General features: G+C 39.0%; 1 protein-coding gene and 1 long non-coding RNA gene across 6 annotated transcripts in view; one reads left to right on the top strand and one right to left on the bottom strand.

Moving 5' to 3' along the window:
- Positions 1-13278, bottom strand: part of mtr (5-methyltetrahydrofolate-homocysteine methyltransferase) — a 36293-nt gene extending 23015 nt beyond the window's left edge. For 3 of the 5 annotated variants that reach the window (XR_011311326.1, XM_069708766.1, XM_069708770.1), the window contains exons 1-13: positions 13195-13278; positions 13073-13158; positions 8424-8635; positions 8165-8254; positions 7099-7168; positions 6818-6910; positions 5859-5965; positions 4219-4278; positions 2227-2321; positions 2049-2149; positions 1604-1665; positions 611-678; positions 442-521 (exon numbers count right to left, since the gene is read on the bottom strand). Coding sequence is in view for 4 of the 5 variants with exons in the window: in XM_069708766.1 (XP_069564867.1) it covers positions 442-521; positions 611-678; positions 1604-1665; positions 2049-2149; positions 2227-2321; positions 4219-4278; positions 5859-5965; positions 6818-6910; positions 7099-7168; positions 8165-8254; positions 8424-8635; positions 13073-13121 (1087 nt within the window). In the remaining variant the exon portion in view is untranslated. Of the gene's footprint in view, positions 1-441; positions 522-610; positions 679-1603; positions 1666-2048; positions 2150-2226; positions 2322-4218; positions 4279-5858; positions 5966-6817; positions 6911-7098; positions 7169-8164; positions 8255-8423; positions 8636-8712; positions 8834-13072 lie in introns of those variants that run through there. The other 2 variants (XM_069708767.1, XM_069708769.1) reach the window with 2 other exon arrangements.
- On the top strand, positions 9834-12414 carry LOC138626864 (uncharacterized). The gene is made up of 3 exons (XR_011311327.1): positions 9834-9887; positions 10483-10907; positions 11561-12414. It is a non-coding gene; the product is annotated as an uncharacterized lncRNA (long non-coding RNA).
- Positions 13279-15245: the final 1967 nt, after the last annotated feature.

The raw sequence follows: 15245 nt of genomic DNA, 5'->3' as shown, positions 1-15245 counted from the left end.
AGTAGATAAAAGCAACACATTGATGGAAAATACTTCACCTATAGTCGGATCTACTTGTGCTCTAATGATGGGGCAGTGATATTAAGCCTTTTAACTTTTAGCAGCTGTCCTTCCTGTATGTGTCACCTGGATTGTCTGTTAAACTTTTTGTATTTGTCTGATATTGTAATTTGCTCTTTGTTTGTTAATTATATCGCTCTGCTGCCAGAACACTTGTCCATGTTTGTAATTGGTCAGATGATGCAAACCTCACCCCGAGTTCTGGATGCCCTACTTATCGAATTGTTAAACACCTTCGTGTGACATATTGGTGCCACATAGGCCAAAGACATGCGTGTTCAGTGATTTGGTGATTTGAACGATGTTATTTGTGTGAATGTGAGCATGAATGCTTTTCTTTCTATGATGGCCCACAGTCATAGTAACCAGAGGTTTTAATACCCGAGAGCAGCAAGTAGTCGTGATAAATGTCCGCAGCAGGAGCTCTTGGCTGGCAGTGTCTGACTGCCTCGGATATGGCTCTGTGCGGGGAGGAAGGAGGAAATATTTTCAAAAGTGTGTAACTGGATACTTAAAACCAACATCTAGTAGTCAGAAACATGACGGTGACCTGATGTGTGATGGAGTGGTCCCACAACAGCCTCCCACAAGGTTCACCAGTCCGTCCATAGCAAACTCCTGCAGATACAAAACACGAGAGAGTCTTTGGTGTTATCAGGATCAGCTCAACTTTGCATTTCATTTGTATTACTTTTTAGATTTTTACAACCAGAAAGGTTAAATAAAAAAATTACATAATTACACCACAATTTTCCACAAACAAACATAGTAACAACCTCAAAAGAATCAACTAAAAATCTCAGAAAAATATGCTTTATTATATTAATAGATTTACTAGCTATCCTTACACCCCCTACATTTCTCGTTGACCCTGAGGGGTATCATAACAAACAAAGTGTCCATTCATGGCGGGAAAAGATGAGCACAGCAAACAAGCCTCATTTGCCAAGAAAAATTACTGCTAAAAACTGTAAAAAAAAAACAACATTTCAATGTTTGCAGACCATGCACGTTCTGCACAAATTTACAAAATCAACATTTGAAAGGCCTACTCCTGGTACTGATTAAACCCTAAAAAATGTATATATCAAAAGGACATTTTTGTACGTTCTTCCAAGAAAAAAACCCCGAATGTCTTAAAGTGTTTTCGACATACAGGATGTAGTATTATTTAATCAAAGAAAGTCAACACTTTTTTTCTCTTTCATCACTGGTACTAGTTTAAAAAGTGCTATAATTGCAATATTATCAATACAATGTAAAATAACATATAACTCGGCAAGATGCATCACAACTTTGAGCAAAGCTGCTGCAAGCTGCAACTATAAAAAAAATTAAAAAAAAAAAAAACTTCCTACCAACTGTTCCAGATCTGTATTCCACACACAGACATTAAATTGATCAATCAAAGAGATTCAAAGTTTGGAACTTTTTTTATCGTATGTTTTCATTTCTCTAAGATTTGACATGATTTTATCCGTCATTGGTCATCATGATAATATAAATCTTAATATCTTATAATAAATAAATAATACAGCAGAACCTTTAAATTGGAGGCTGTGACTCGTGGAGTTTCATCATACCCTCCGAATGTGTTGGGAAGACCTGACAGGGAGAGATAACACACAGAGACGATGACATCATTACGTCATCCTGGATGGGCTGACAGATGATGCAACATGAGTGAGGCCAAAGGTCCCTGTGCTGCTTAGACACAGCACCAGGGGGTATTTCAGGCAACGTAGAGGGGCACTTCTCCAAAAATAAATACAAATCCTTCCTATGTGGAAGTCAGTGTTGTATTGGTGAGTAAATGGAAAGCATTATACTTCTAATATTCTGACGATAATATAAATTCATAACTGCAATGGTGCCCAATATTACATAAACATTTGTGCTGCACCATCAAAATCATGACAGACTTTTAGTGTAGTTAAAATGTTGCAGTTCTGGGCTGGATGTAGTTGCTGAGACTGACAGTAGATCACCTGCGTTGGGATAACAGATAATAAAAGCTGACGTGCTCTTTCCGATGGCCTCGATGAACGGCCTCATCTCTGTGGCCCCCAGGGCGCAGTTCAGACCAATACTGCAACACAGAGACGGACTGTCATATTAATCACTGCTTCGTTATAAGTGTGTTAGGTGTGATGCACGGTGACTCACCACAGTGGTTTAGTGTGGGATACACTGATTACAAAAGACTCTCCGGTCTGACCAGACAGCGTTCGTCCACTGCGGTCAACGATGGTCCCTGAGATCTGCACGAGAGGGACCACAAGGATATATCACTGTTTCAATAAATCTCCACTCACAGAGCTCATTCATGTCGAGATGCTTTTTTTTTTTTTTTTTTTTTTTTATAAATTTTGTATTTTCCAGCTTCTTCCATGAAAACTTTCCTCATAAATTCCCAATAAATAGCTGCTGTTTAACAGTAAATTACATGATATTAGCAAGAAAGTCCTGCACGGTAAGAAACTGTAGGAAATTGCAGTTTTCTAGAAAGACTAACAGATTTGTGATTTGTATTTTTCCAGACTTTGAGCTGCCATATGTTTTAGATCTGTTTGGTAATCTGGAAATATTCATTATATGCTGCATTTTGATCAAATTGCATTCTTACCTGTAGTTACCAGATACAGTGGAAATCTCTCAGTTTTTTGTTTCAAACAGATCCGGTGATCAACAAATAAAAGTCAGTTTCAACTACAAACGCTGACTGTAAACTAAAAGTCTGTATAAACCAACTTAGCTGTTATATTTACAAGCATATTTTATTTACTGTTTATTTACAAAGGGACATGTAGCATAAACCAATGTGACACACCACAGCTCGGTGAGGTGCGGGTTAGTGGCACATGAACTGGAAATCTATCAGTAATCAGGAACATAGTAAGACTGAACACACTGTGATATAACAACATATCATCAGAAGAAAGTGCTGCAGCACCACGACGTGGCTCAAGTCCGTCTGTTAGAGCCAAAAGGTTCCACCAATCAGGGAATTTTAGTTTGATGTGGATTTATTATCAACAATATTAGTTTTGTAGTGATAAAACCCTCCTTTCGTTGTTTTTGTTTTTTTTACTTTGGCGGCTACATCAGGGTGAAACTTCTGTTCTCTTCAGTTCTTTTGTGCAGTGTTGACTCATTCCAACTAGAAGAAGTTCCGTGCAGCCCAAAAAGCATCTTCTCTACAGACAATCTCCATAAAAGAGACATAGGCAAACAGGATTGTTTTTTTCTCTTCATATTATGGGTTTTTAATCCATGATGGTTTCATATTTATAATACCACTCCTCACCTAGTTTTATGTTCATGAGGTCATCACAAGGTAAAGTCTAAGGGCTGAGCACGAATCTGCAGAGAGGCCAGCGAGGGAGACACTGATGTGCATGTTGAGTGGGGCGCACAACCCTTAAAAAATAAAGTGAGTCAGTCTGGGTCATTTTTTTTTATCTAAATCTATTATAAATTTTTTATTACCATCAGGTTATGAAACCATTTTTTTTTTTACCAAACTAACACATTATTATCATCCTTCAAATGAAGCAATCCAGATAGAAGAAACAGAAGCAACACTTTCTCCATTTGAATTATAATTTAAACTTTCAAAACGCTTTCTTTGAAATCAGTTGAAATCCATAGTTAAATACAAACTGATTAGAAAATTACGAGAAAAGGTTTCCCTGTAATTAGATTAGAAACTACAACACCTGTAAAATAAAGCATTATTGATGCTTGATAAATTCCAATTGAGGTAACTGTAGTTTTAATGCAGTGGAAATATTATAAAAATGTATATAATAATATAATGAAAATTGTCATTGGTACACTGCAGTTTCAAAGCAGAAATGCTCAGCCATGACATTGACTGCTTATTTCACTGATGATACTGTGAGTCTGGTGTCATATGAAAAACACCATATGAACATATTTGAAAGGGTTAAAATCTAGATTTCCATTAGAGGGGGTCTTTAACCATTTGAAACTGTTGCACAGATTAAAATCAAATCTTCCATGCAGGCTTTTTTTTATAATAACTGAGTAGCTCATGTGCAAACAATAATACTCCAACTCCACCCACTCTCTATACATGAAGTAGGAACTATGGCAGAGATGATGAATACAATAAATGAAGTATCATAGACCTACAAATATCGGTTTCCTTTCATAGCTCGTGTCAAACAGCTGCTCGATGGCGAACAAGGCAGCCTGGAAACACAAAGGTGAAGTAGAGACATCAAACATGAACATGAAACAGAACTTAAAATCTATAAGTTTAGGAAAATCATGCGTGTACTGTAGTTTAAAGTACAAAAACATTCTACATTTGCCATTTTACAGGCAATATAACTTCAGATGATGGACACTAAAATTCATCAGTTATGCAGTATATTAATCAGTTAATCTACAGTGTAATAATGAAAAGTGTTTCTTTAAACTACTGAAGCTACAAAATGTTTGATCCTATCACTTTACATTTTCAGTAATTATCATAAAGCTTAAACATATTTAGAAAAATGAATTATCATTAGTTGTGGCATTTGCGAATGACTCGTTTAAAAGATCAAATCGTTTTGGGGATCAAACTGAACCGAATCCCTTCCTGAAACAATCCATTCATTTCTAAGTTGAGTTCTGTCAGTTGCAAAACAACGAGCGAAGACACATTCAGTCACTGAGTGAAGGATTCACATCAATCATTCACAGGGATTCGACATGGAGGCCGTTCTTCTCAGACCTCATGCAGCTGGGAGATGGCACAATAAAATAAATTACCTAATTCCTTAATTGGTTGCACTTAAAGAGCCACATGAACACATAAAGATATGGACAGATATGTTGGTAACTTTACAGCTTATTGAAACAATTCTTCATTCTTCTTGAAAAGTCATGAAATTAAAAGTAATGTTCTCATGTGAACCTGTACACCTTCAGAGTGAGGCAAAGAAAGTGAAGAGATAAATTATTGCTTCTTCTACGAAGATATTCTCAAATAGTCTGAGCAGATTTGTTGGAACCCATAAAAAAAGATAAATACACTTAACCAAAATAATAATGCAACACTGTTGCTTTTTTCTTGCCTCCCTCCCAAAGACAAAAGGCATATCAATAGCTATATGTGAAATCATGCCTTACATTGTAAAAGTAAAACAAGATTTAAAAAAATGAAGAAGCACCGGCACATTTTAGAGTGGCCTTTTATTGACCAGTCAAAGGGACGTCTGCGCAACAATCCTGATATTTAATAAGCATCTTGAAGTGCCACACTTCCCAGGTGGATGGATTATCTTGACAAGAATTTGAACCAATTTGTGAACAAAATTTGAGAGAAATAAACCTTCTGTATGCATAAAAGAAGTCTTAAACGTTTTACGTTCACTGGTGAAAAATAGGAGCAAAAACAAATTTGTTGTAGAAATGACTTGTATACAGTGATTGCCTTTCAAAATTGTAATTAAGGGTCCCATCATTTTTGTCAATACCATTTTCATTTGTTTTTATTTTAATATTCTGTGGAATCAAATATCAAAAGTCAGATTTTTTTTTTGTAAATATGGAAGAAATGATGATGCCTGCCTATTATTTGTCAGTTTTAAGTTATTTCCGAAAAAATTATGGGTTCTTCTTTTTTTTGTGGAAGATGCAAACAGATGTGTCCACACCTTCACGTTCCCTGATGGTTTAATAAACTTCCCCCATAAAACACAAAAGTAGATCAGTTAAAAGAAAACGCCAACCGGGACAAAGAACATTGCTTATCATGGTTATTTAAAGCAGGCGAGGGATACCTTGGCGTTGGCAGTGTCGAAGATGGTTTCAACGAGGAGGATGTCTGCTCCTCCATCTAATAAACCTCTGACCTGCTCCGAGTAGGCTTCCACGAGCTCATCGAATGCTGCGGAAAAAAACACACACACACACACACACGCACACGCACACGCACGCAAATAACTTTAATTACATACTCTGCTATGTGTTTATTGCTATGTGGCTCATTTGCATAATGGCATCATTCCGTTTCATTCTGAACTTGGTACTTCATATGAATACATGGCTTATTGCACAAGCTGCCTGTGTAGTAATTTCAGATAATAATAACAATAATAATAATCTTTAGAGAGAGATACTGAATGCAATCTTATTTCTGAAGTCTGAATCATGCTAACCCTGATAAAAAAATATTTATGTTATGTAAATTATTATTTATGTGTAAACCACCCAACACAGAATCTTAATGCAATGTACAACTTGTATTATCACTTATATATATATATATACAGAATATCTTAGACTAAATAAATAAATAAATTAGACTAGAAGAACTATCTTTGCGTTTGCTCAGCTGGAATATGGACATTCAGCTCTGACCTCTAAGCACTAGACAGACATGAAAGCTGCTGTGTATATTCACGGCCTCCAGAGGATGAACCCTGCAGTTTTGCTTCCTTAACCGCACTCAGGATCACATAATATAAAGATAACCTGGAAGTGTGAAGTAACAGATAACAACCCAAACCACAGTATGACTGTGAACAGTTACTCTGACATTTTTACAATCTGAGCTGTCCTGGTTATTTCACGAGGAAACGTTCCTGCTGGTGCTTCTGCCATTTGTCTCAACTTTCCAGAGCAACAGCTATTTATCTTGGTGACCCTTAACTCGTTCTATTTAGAGGCCTTCAAACAGTAAACATTTGTTTATGACTTTAAAAAAAAAAGCACAAAAAGAACATGTAACTCGTTTTACTGATGTTTCTGAAGTCCGGCCTCTCCACAGACGGCGACACAGACAGGGTTTTATTGGTTGGACCCACTGCTCCAGCCACATAGCGTTTACAGCCTGATAACACACACACACACACACACACACACACACACACACACACACACACACACACACACACACACACACACACACACACACACACACACACACACACACACAGCAGTCAATGTTACACACAAGAGTCATGGGTTGCACATTTTATCTAGCCGATAGCGTAATTTAGCTGCGATGGTTCAGCTAACCGGATTGTTTGGTGACATCGTCGGCGGCTCTCCTCGCCAGCTCAGCTGACGCCCTGTTGAGGCGGTACGCCTGCACAACACACACGAGGACAGAAGAACGGAGTGTGAATATGTGGAGTGACCGGAGTTGAGTCGGTGCAGGTGTTCAACCCACCGACATGAACAGTCCCACCATGTGTCACTGTGGGTTTCATACGATGTGGTGTCCTTCCTTCTAATGTTTCTCTCCTTATATAAACCCTTCTGTTGCTGACACAAATCTCTAAACTTGGATTCTTCAGTAAATAGGACTTTTCTCCAGTGATCCACTAGTGCTGGTGTGTCTCCCTGACCCCTTTTGAAAGGAATTTTGTTGACTGGAGTCTTGTGATCTGTATTTACCATATTCTGTATCTGTCAGTGACCTCTCACTATCACCAGGTGAACAATGCCTCTGATTGGTCAATCTATTCCAGCGGAGTTTTATCTGAACGCTGCTTCAGTCAAGGAAATCTGACTTTTTGTATGTTGGAGTTTAAAAGATCAATGACTGCTTTAGTTTCATTACTGACCATAGAAACAGAGCAGAAACGGAAATATTTCTTCATCATTTTACATGTCAGAATTTCTTGTGTTTTAAAGGATTCTAAGTCCTCAAACTTTCAGATTTACATGAAAAGACGACAGATTGTTTGATTTGCTCTCAGACCTTTGGACCCAACTGTGTGCACTGTCGTCCCCGGTGGATATACAGACAGTTGCTCCACACACTTCAACTGAATTAAAGAATTTGGTATCACAGACTGAATTCAAAGCAACTGTAAACCCTGTGGAGGATGATTTAAAAAAAAAAAAAAAAAAGTATTTGTTTCGTAACTGATTTTGGCTTCTTCGTACTGAATATTGTTTTTTTTTACTTTCTCTGTTCTTTGAGCCTTCAAGGTCAGTGTTTTTTTGGTATTATTTTATTTGTGTGTCTGATGTCTGTATTTTTCTGTATAAACAATGTATTTATGGAGCAGCCTCCACAGATAGTAGGGCTCTATTTTAACACTCTGTCTGCAGTGGCCGAACGGGGACATCTTACCATGTGTTCCAGTCCATAGTCGGCCTGGGCGACCGACGTGCTGCTGAATGTGTTGGTCTCTATGATGTCAGCCCCGGCCTGTAGGTACTCCTTTAACACACAGGACAACACAGCTTACACACACACACACACACACACACAAATACAGCTGCACATCAGTAACAGTCAAATCACAACACATGAAAGTGAAGGTACGTGATTGGCTGATTCCACCCAGGCTGAGTGAGAAGAAGTACTTTTCCATGCGTGGATGACCTACCTTGTGTATGTTGTAGATGATTTCCGGCTGTGTGATGCCGAGAAGGTCGTTGTTGCCCTTCAGTGGCAGCGGGTGCTCTTTAAACTCCTCCCCCCTGAAATCTTCCTCTTCAAGCTTCGACTGCTGGATCATGGTTCCCATTCCACCATCCAGGACCATGATCCTTTGCTGCAGAACTGCCCGCAGTTCCGACTCCAGTGGGCAGCTGCATTCTGGGAAGAAGATGGGACATACAGTTAAAGACAAAGTGATAAAACATTTAATGGAAGAAAATAAAAGCAACACAAACCCTAATGCTGTGTACTTGTACTTGTGTTCCAGATGTTGTACTTGTGTACTAACTCTCACTACTTTGAGTACATCAGTGTGTTCACACTGTCAGTCAGAAACATGCAGAACACTACAAGTACTAGAGTGATGGCCTCAAAATGGTCCAAAAAGCCAGTGTGAAACTCTGGACACTTTCCACCCTAAACGGTCGCCATCTTGGCTACGTACAGGAAGGGGCGGGGCCACCAGCGTAAAGTATTTTCAAATTAAAGCTTCTGAGGAAGCTGCAGCTGTTCCTGAACACAAAGTGGTTCTTTTCCACTGCTGCTGCTGGACAGAAGAATCAGTGTGTTTATTGAGTGTTAAACAGAGGACACAAAAACACACTGATTTCTGGGTAAAATAATTAAAGCTGCAGATATTTTGGAGGCTGATGTGTTCACATGATGAGGTCATTTCCTGTCAGTGCAGAACAGCAGCGTGCAGAGTGAAACAACACTACTCTGTCTACCTTCATGATCTACACAAGTGAGAGTCCGAACATGTAAAGGAACTATTTATTAGGTTAGGTTAGGTATTTACTTTATTAATCCCCGAGGGGAATTTTTTTTTTCCGCTACAGCAGCAATAAGCAATAAGATAATAATATGATTTTGTTTTTTTAGTTAGTGTACTAAAGGAAGCACGTCATCTGGATCACAGCATTAGTGAAAGTGTGTCACTCAACGTATTGATGTTAACTGGGCACTGTTTGGGATCAAATAATATTCATGACTAATAACTCAGTCTGTCCTCTTAAAAACTGCTGTGCAGTCTGTTAGACAGGGCTGACTCAGCCAGTCACCTGGCTGGTGGCCACATTTTGCTTTTGGACAATAGTTCACGCCATTGTTTGTTTTGCCAACGGTAAAAACGGTTGTAGAGGATTTCGAGGGAGACCTAATTAGGAAAGAATCAGGAAGGCATCGATCCCACTTTCAATGGTGCGGTTTATTTAAACCTACGGTGGCCCTGAGGGTCAAATGCAAAAACATTTCACAGAACACAAAACATTTCACTAAAAGCAAAAACATTACACGGAAAGCAAAAACATAATTTTATCTGAAATATTTTTGTGTTCTTTCAAATGTTTTTGTGTTTTGACCCTCAGGGCCACCGTACAAACCACTACAACCTGACGATCCAGATGACAAGGTAAAGTTGGAGTCTTGCAGGCTTCTCTGTAGTTTCTTTACAGCAGTCACACACCCAAAACCCCAGAGATACTGTCTACTGCCCGACTGCCAAAATCAAATCAAATCAAATCAAAAATACAAACTAGAAGAGATATCAGTACTACTAATACAAATACTTTAACAGAACAAAAAACAGGACAAATAAATGTGGACTATTAAATATTAGATCTCTACTTTCAATTTTTGTTCGTAAATTATTTGATAACTGATCAGTACAAATTCATTTAGTAGTGCTTGTTGCAACAGGAAAAATGTGTCCGTCTTAAATAATGAATCACTATTATCACATTCCTTGAAACGGGCTTCAAAAAGAGGAGCAGCTGCACTCTTCCAGTCGAACCTGTTAATCAATCCCAGGAAAGGTGTTGTCTGCTCTCCCGCCCCGTCCAAACATCCCACTTGTTTTATTCTTCCTAGAAATCTGTTACAAACCATTATAAATGTGACCATTTGCACAAGACTGTTTTGTTTGAAAATTTCCAATCAGGATTTAGATCATGATCACAGCAGAGAAAAAGTACTTTTGAAAGTTACCATTGATCTTCTTATTACAGCTCACCATGGATTCGTCTCTATCCTTGAGCTGCTACATCTCAGAGCTGCATTTGACACAACTGATCAACACTGATGGAACACTTTGTTTCAATTAAAGGAACTGCACTTGGCTGCTTTGAATCATATTTATATAAATAGATTTCAATTTGTTCAATGAGGAGTCCGTGCATTTGTTAACTTTAGACTGGACTGTATTAATTCCTCGTTATTATGACATCCCAACACCAAGCTGCCCAGTGCTCATTGTTTCTCTATGCTGTTCTTTTCTCTCTCCACTCTCCTCTCACTCCAAACAGTTTAAGGCAGATGGAGTCTGCTTCTGTTGGAGGTTTCTGCCTGTTAAAAAGGAGTTTTTCCTCCCCGATGTCACCAATTCATGTTCATGTGGGAGTTCCTGCATTGTTTGGCTTCTCTCCAGAATATTGTGAGTTCTCATCCTTATTATGGACTATGCCCTGAGATGACTTATGTCTTGATTTACATGTACACAAAATTGAATTAAATACAAATAAATTGCATTGAATTGAATTGCCTTGCACTGAATTGCATTGGAATGAATTGATAGTGTCCACATGTTAAAGTCTGTCAGCACGTTAGAATCAGAGCTTTAGGCCACTATGTAAAGTTCAACTCCCAAACCAAACTGGACCAAGTGTCAGTGACGTTAAGGCCCCGACACTGGATGTAATGGAAGCAGAAGCCTTTGAGGTCAATATCAATATTTGAAATATATAGGCCAAATCAAACTTTTGACACAAACACATCACAATCTATTAATTTGTGTTCTTGTTTTTTGGTGTGTTTTTATAAACCTAAAACTATCTTGTGGCCACGATACAGGACACTTCAGTCATAAACTTGTCAGAGCTCTTTGGTGGACAAATTACTCCTCTAATATCCTCAGCTGATTAAATTTTAACAGGTCTGCTACCACAAATCTAAATGAATATACAGAGGTCGTGACAGGATGCATCAGCTTCTGTCAGGACAACTGTGTGGCATCATATGGTGAGTTATAACAACAGAAAAGGTTGGAAAGGGAGGAAGTGACAGCGGAGGTCGTGTGTTACTCCCCAGTCGCTGTGGAGTCCTACTGCTTCTTTGGGCACCATCGTCACCCAGAACCTCAAGTTGGAGCAGAACAGCAGCTCCCTCACCAACAAGGCCCAACAGAGGAACTTCTTCTAGCAGCAACTGAAGAAGATCAACCTTCTACGCTGCCATTCATTCTGGCTTTCTCCGTCACCATCTGCTACGTTGCTGCCACTGCCGAGGACGAGGCCAGACCGCAGCGCTTCGTTCGCTCTGCAGACAGGGTGATAACATGCAACCTGTCGTCCCTCCAGGACCCGAACGCCTCCAGGACACTGAGGCAAGCAGAGAAGATCTGTCCGAACCTTTCCACCCTGGATGTAAACTTTCTCAATCACTCCCCTCCAGTAAGAGGCTGAGTTCTATCTGGACCCAAACTTTACGCTATAAGAGCAGTTTCTTCCCGACTGCAGGCTCATCAACAAGGTCCAGGACCCCCACTGATAGAGACTCTGTCCCACTCATTGATACGACACATCACATTAATGTGAAATCTATTATCTTTAAATCATCACACCTAACATGGTGCATTACATTAACGCATTCATTCTTTATAGTATTACACAAACTCTTTCTACTTGTACTGTGAACATTTGCACTTCTGCAGACTTTTGTACTTTATTATGAAATTTCATTTAGATATCACCTGTTTTTTGTGTTCATTCATGTTGTCACTCTGTATAGTTAGTTGTTTTTTTCCTACTTTTTAGTCATTGATTGTTTTTGCACCACTACACTGACACAAATTCCATGCATGTGAAAACGTATAAAATAATACATTAGAATCTGACTGGGATTTTTCTGATACTGGAATTACTGTGGAGTAAGTTTACAATAAATAAATGTGATATTTATTCTAGAGATGCTGATGGTGTAATTTGAGTTTTGGAGAAACAAACATGTCAATCTAAAAAAAAAAAAAAAAAAAAAAAAAAAAACCATAGGTTATGATCTTCTTTACATTTGTTGTATATAACTGGTTTTGAAATCAGTTTTAGCCACAACAAATAGGCTATTTAATGATCAGTTATTTGGCGCTTTTCTACTACCACTGGCGAACTGATTTAGTCACATGTTTAGGTCCATCAGAATATTTATAGACAGCACACTGCCGAATGAAAACTGCTGTTTGCTGCAGGCCTCTAAAAAAAAAAAAAAGGTTTCCGTTTATGAATGAGTTTCAGAAACAAGTATCTCATAACGACTTACAGGTGCCATTAATGGCACTCAAGTAGTGATACAGGTTTTCTGTGGTGGTTTAGAGAAGAGCGCTCAGATTAGAAATATCAGATCACACATGTTCATCTTCTACAAGGACACATGGTGTACACATGTTCATAGCTTTGTTGTGCAAAATACAGGCGACACTGTCACAGCCGATCACGCGATATTACTGGTTTACTAGTATTTAGGACACACACGTACACGTGCACACACGTGGGCAGCAGTAGCTGTGCTGAGTACACATAGCAGCGACCTGTTAACGCGTGTATTTACCTGCTTCTGAAGAGTACTGATGACGAACGTCCTTGTTGGTCGGAGACATCTTGAGAGCAGTCCGTCCTCAAAACAGACCCACAGTCCTGAAAACAGACCCACAGTCCTGAAAACAGACCCACAGTCCTCAAAACAGACCCACAGTCCTCAAAACAGACCCACAGTCCTGAAAACAGACCCACAGTCCTGAAAACAGACCCACAGTCCTGAAAACAGACCCACAGTCCTGACAACAGACCCACAGTCCTGAAAACAGACCCACAGTCCTCAAAACAGACCCACAGTCCTCAAAACAGACCCACAGTCCTCAAAACAGACCCACAGTCCTGAAAACAGACCCACAGTCCTGAAAACAGACAAACAGACCCACAGTCCTGAAAACAGACCCACAGTCCTGACAACAGACCCACAGTCCTGAAAACAGACCCACAGTCCTGACAACAGACCCACAGTCCTGACAACAGACCCACAGTCCGGCCTGAGGTCTCACGGATAATCCTGCTGCTGAAACTTTTTACAACCAGCCGGCTCGTATTTTCTCGGAGCTTCTTTGCAGCTTGTGGGTCCGCCAGCACACTTCCGGTCCTCGTCTTCACAATAACAGCATCACCACAACTTCAATGATTAGGAACGTTTTCACCAACGACACAAATTGTCGCAAATGTGTTGATAATATATCAACACTGACTACATAATAGTCATCACAAATTTCCGTAACAGTTTTGATGACTACTTTTGCGTTCACTCGCAATAACATGTATTTCTCGTTGATCTAAACAGACGGTGTTTCAGTCCTGTAATAACACAGTTGTCGTTAATGGAAAGACTCGGTAGATACCACGGAAAATGGAGATGATGTGACACGTTAACTGATGAATTTAGTGCTCAGTAGCCATTTCTAAAAGGCAGATTTATAACAGCATCCGCTGGACGTGAGAACAGATGTATGGAAAGCCAAGAGGGTCATAATTCGTCTCAGTCGCCCTGGAGTTTGAAGTAGTGAACTATGTTCTAATTTAGTGCACTAGTGTGCAAAATTTGGGAGCAAAGTGAGTAGGGTTTGCTGCAAGCCTGCCCTGCTTCACAAACAATTAAATTTCAGATAACAGATCAGAAGTGAATGACCAAACAAATTGTTGGAGCTCAGCAGTCTGTGTGGGGGGCAAAAGTGTTATATGGCCTCCTGACTGAAGCACTAAAGCCTAATATGGTTACATGTCTGGGTATAAAAATAGCATCCCAGTCCCTCAACAGTGAAGATGGGGGGAGGGTCACTACTCTGTTAATGATTGTGTTGGCAAATAGTGCAACAATTAAGATTCATGTTCTCAATGTGAAATTGCAAAGATTTGGGGGATTTCCTCATCTATGGTTAATAATATCATGAAAAGATTCAGTGAATAGGAGAAACATTTGAACGCAAGGGACGAGGGCATAAACCAGTATTGGATGGTGGTGATCTTCAGGCCCTCAGTTGACTCTGCATTTAAAAAAGACAGCATTCTGTACTGGAAATCACTGCATGGGCTCAGGAACACATCCCAAAACCCTTTTCTGTGAACAGTTTGTCGCTGAATCCACAAATGGATGAGTATTTTTAAAACCATGGTGATATGAATTAATCTGGCCCAGTCAACATATGTATCTGTATATGATACATAACTGGGATGGGACGTTTTCAGTGACTGTACTATATAAAAGAAAGTGTACTTCTGTGATAAACTTTCAGTTGCTTGTAGAAATGTCTCCATATTATGCTGATCAACATAATAATATAATTTTTAAACAACCACAGCAGGTATTTTGTTTTTCTTTGAGTGATTTTTTTTTTCAGTTTTTCCCAGAAAAGCTTCAAAGCTTTTTCTTATTATTCTTTAAAAGAATATAATGTACAACCCAGTTTTCAAAAAAAGTTGGGGCCCTGTGGAAAATATAAATTAAAGACAGAATGCAATGATGAAAAATATAAGGTCATTTTTAATTTGATGGCAGAAATACACCTGCTCGCCAGTTCAGGGTTTCCATTGTCATATTTTTTGTTTCATGATGCACCAAATGTTTATGTTGTGTCTTTTATTGTGTGAATTTAAGTTTAAATTTGTAAAAATGTAATTCTATCCCATACCACTTTATACACTGAAGAGTGACATCCAGACAGTGTGCCTTTAGTTAA

The sequence above is a fragment of the Brachyistius frenatus genome, unplaced genomic scaffold (assembly GCF_029030835.1).
Source record: "Brachyistius frenatus isolate BFR_SWC_R1_liver_20210118 unplaced genomic scaffold, ASM2903083v1 Contig_78, whole genome shotgun sequence".
NCBI classification, from domain to species: Eukaryota; Metazoa; Chordata; class Actinopteri; family Embiotocidae; genus Brachyistius; species Brachyistius frenatus.
The sequence above is the reverse complement of the archived record's forward strand: the minus strand, read 5'-3'. Positions and strand labels throughout refer to the sequence as shown.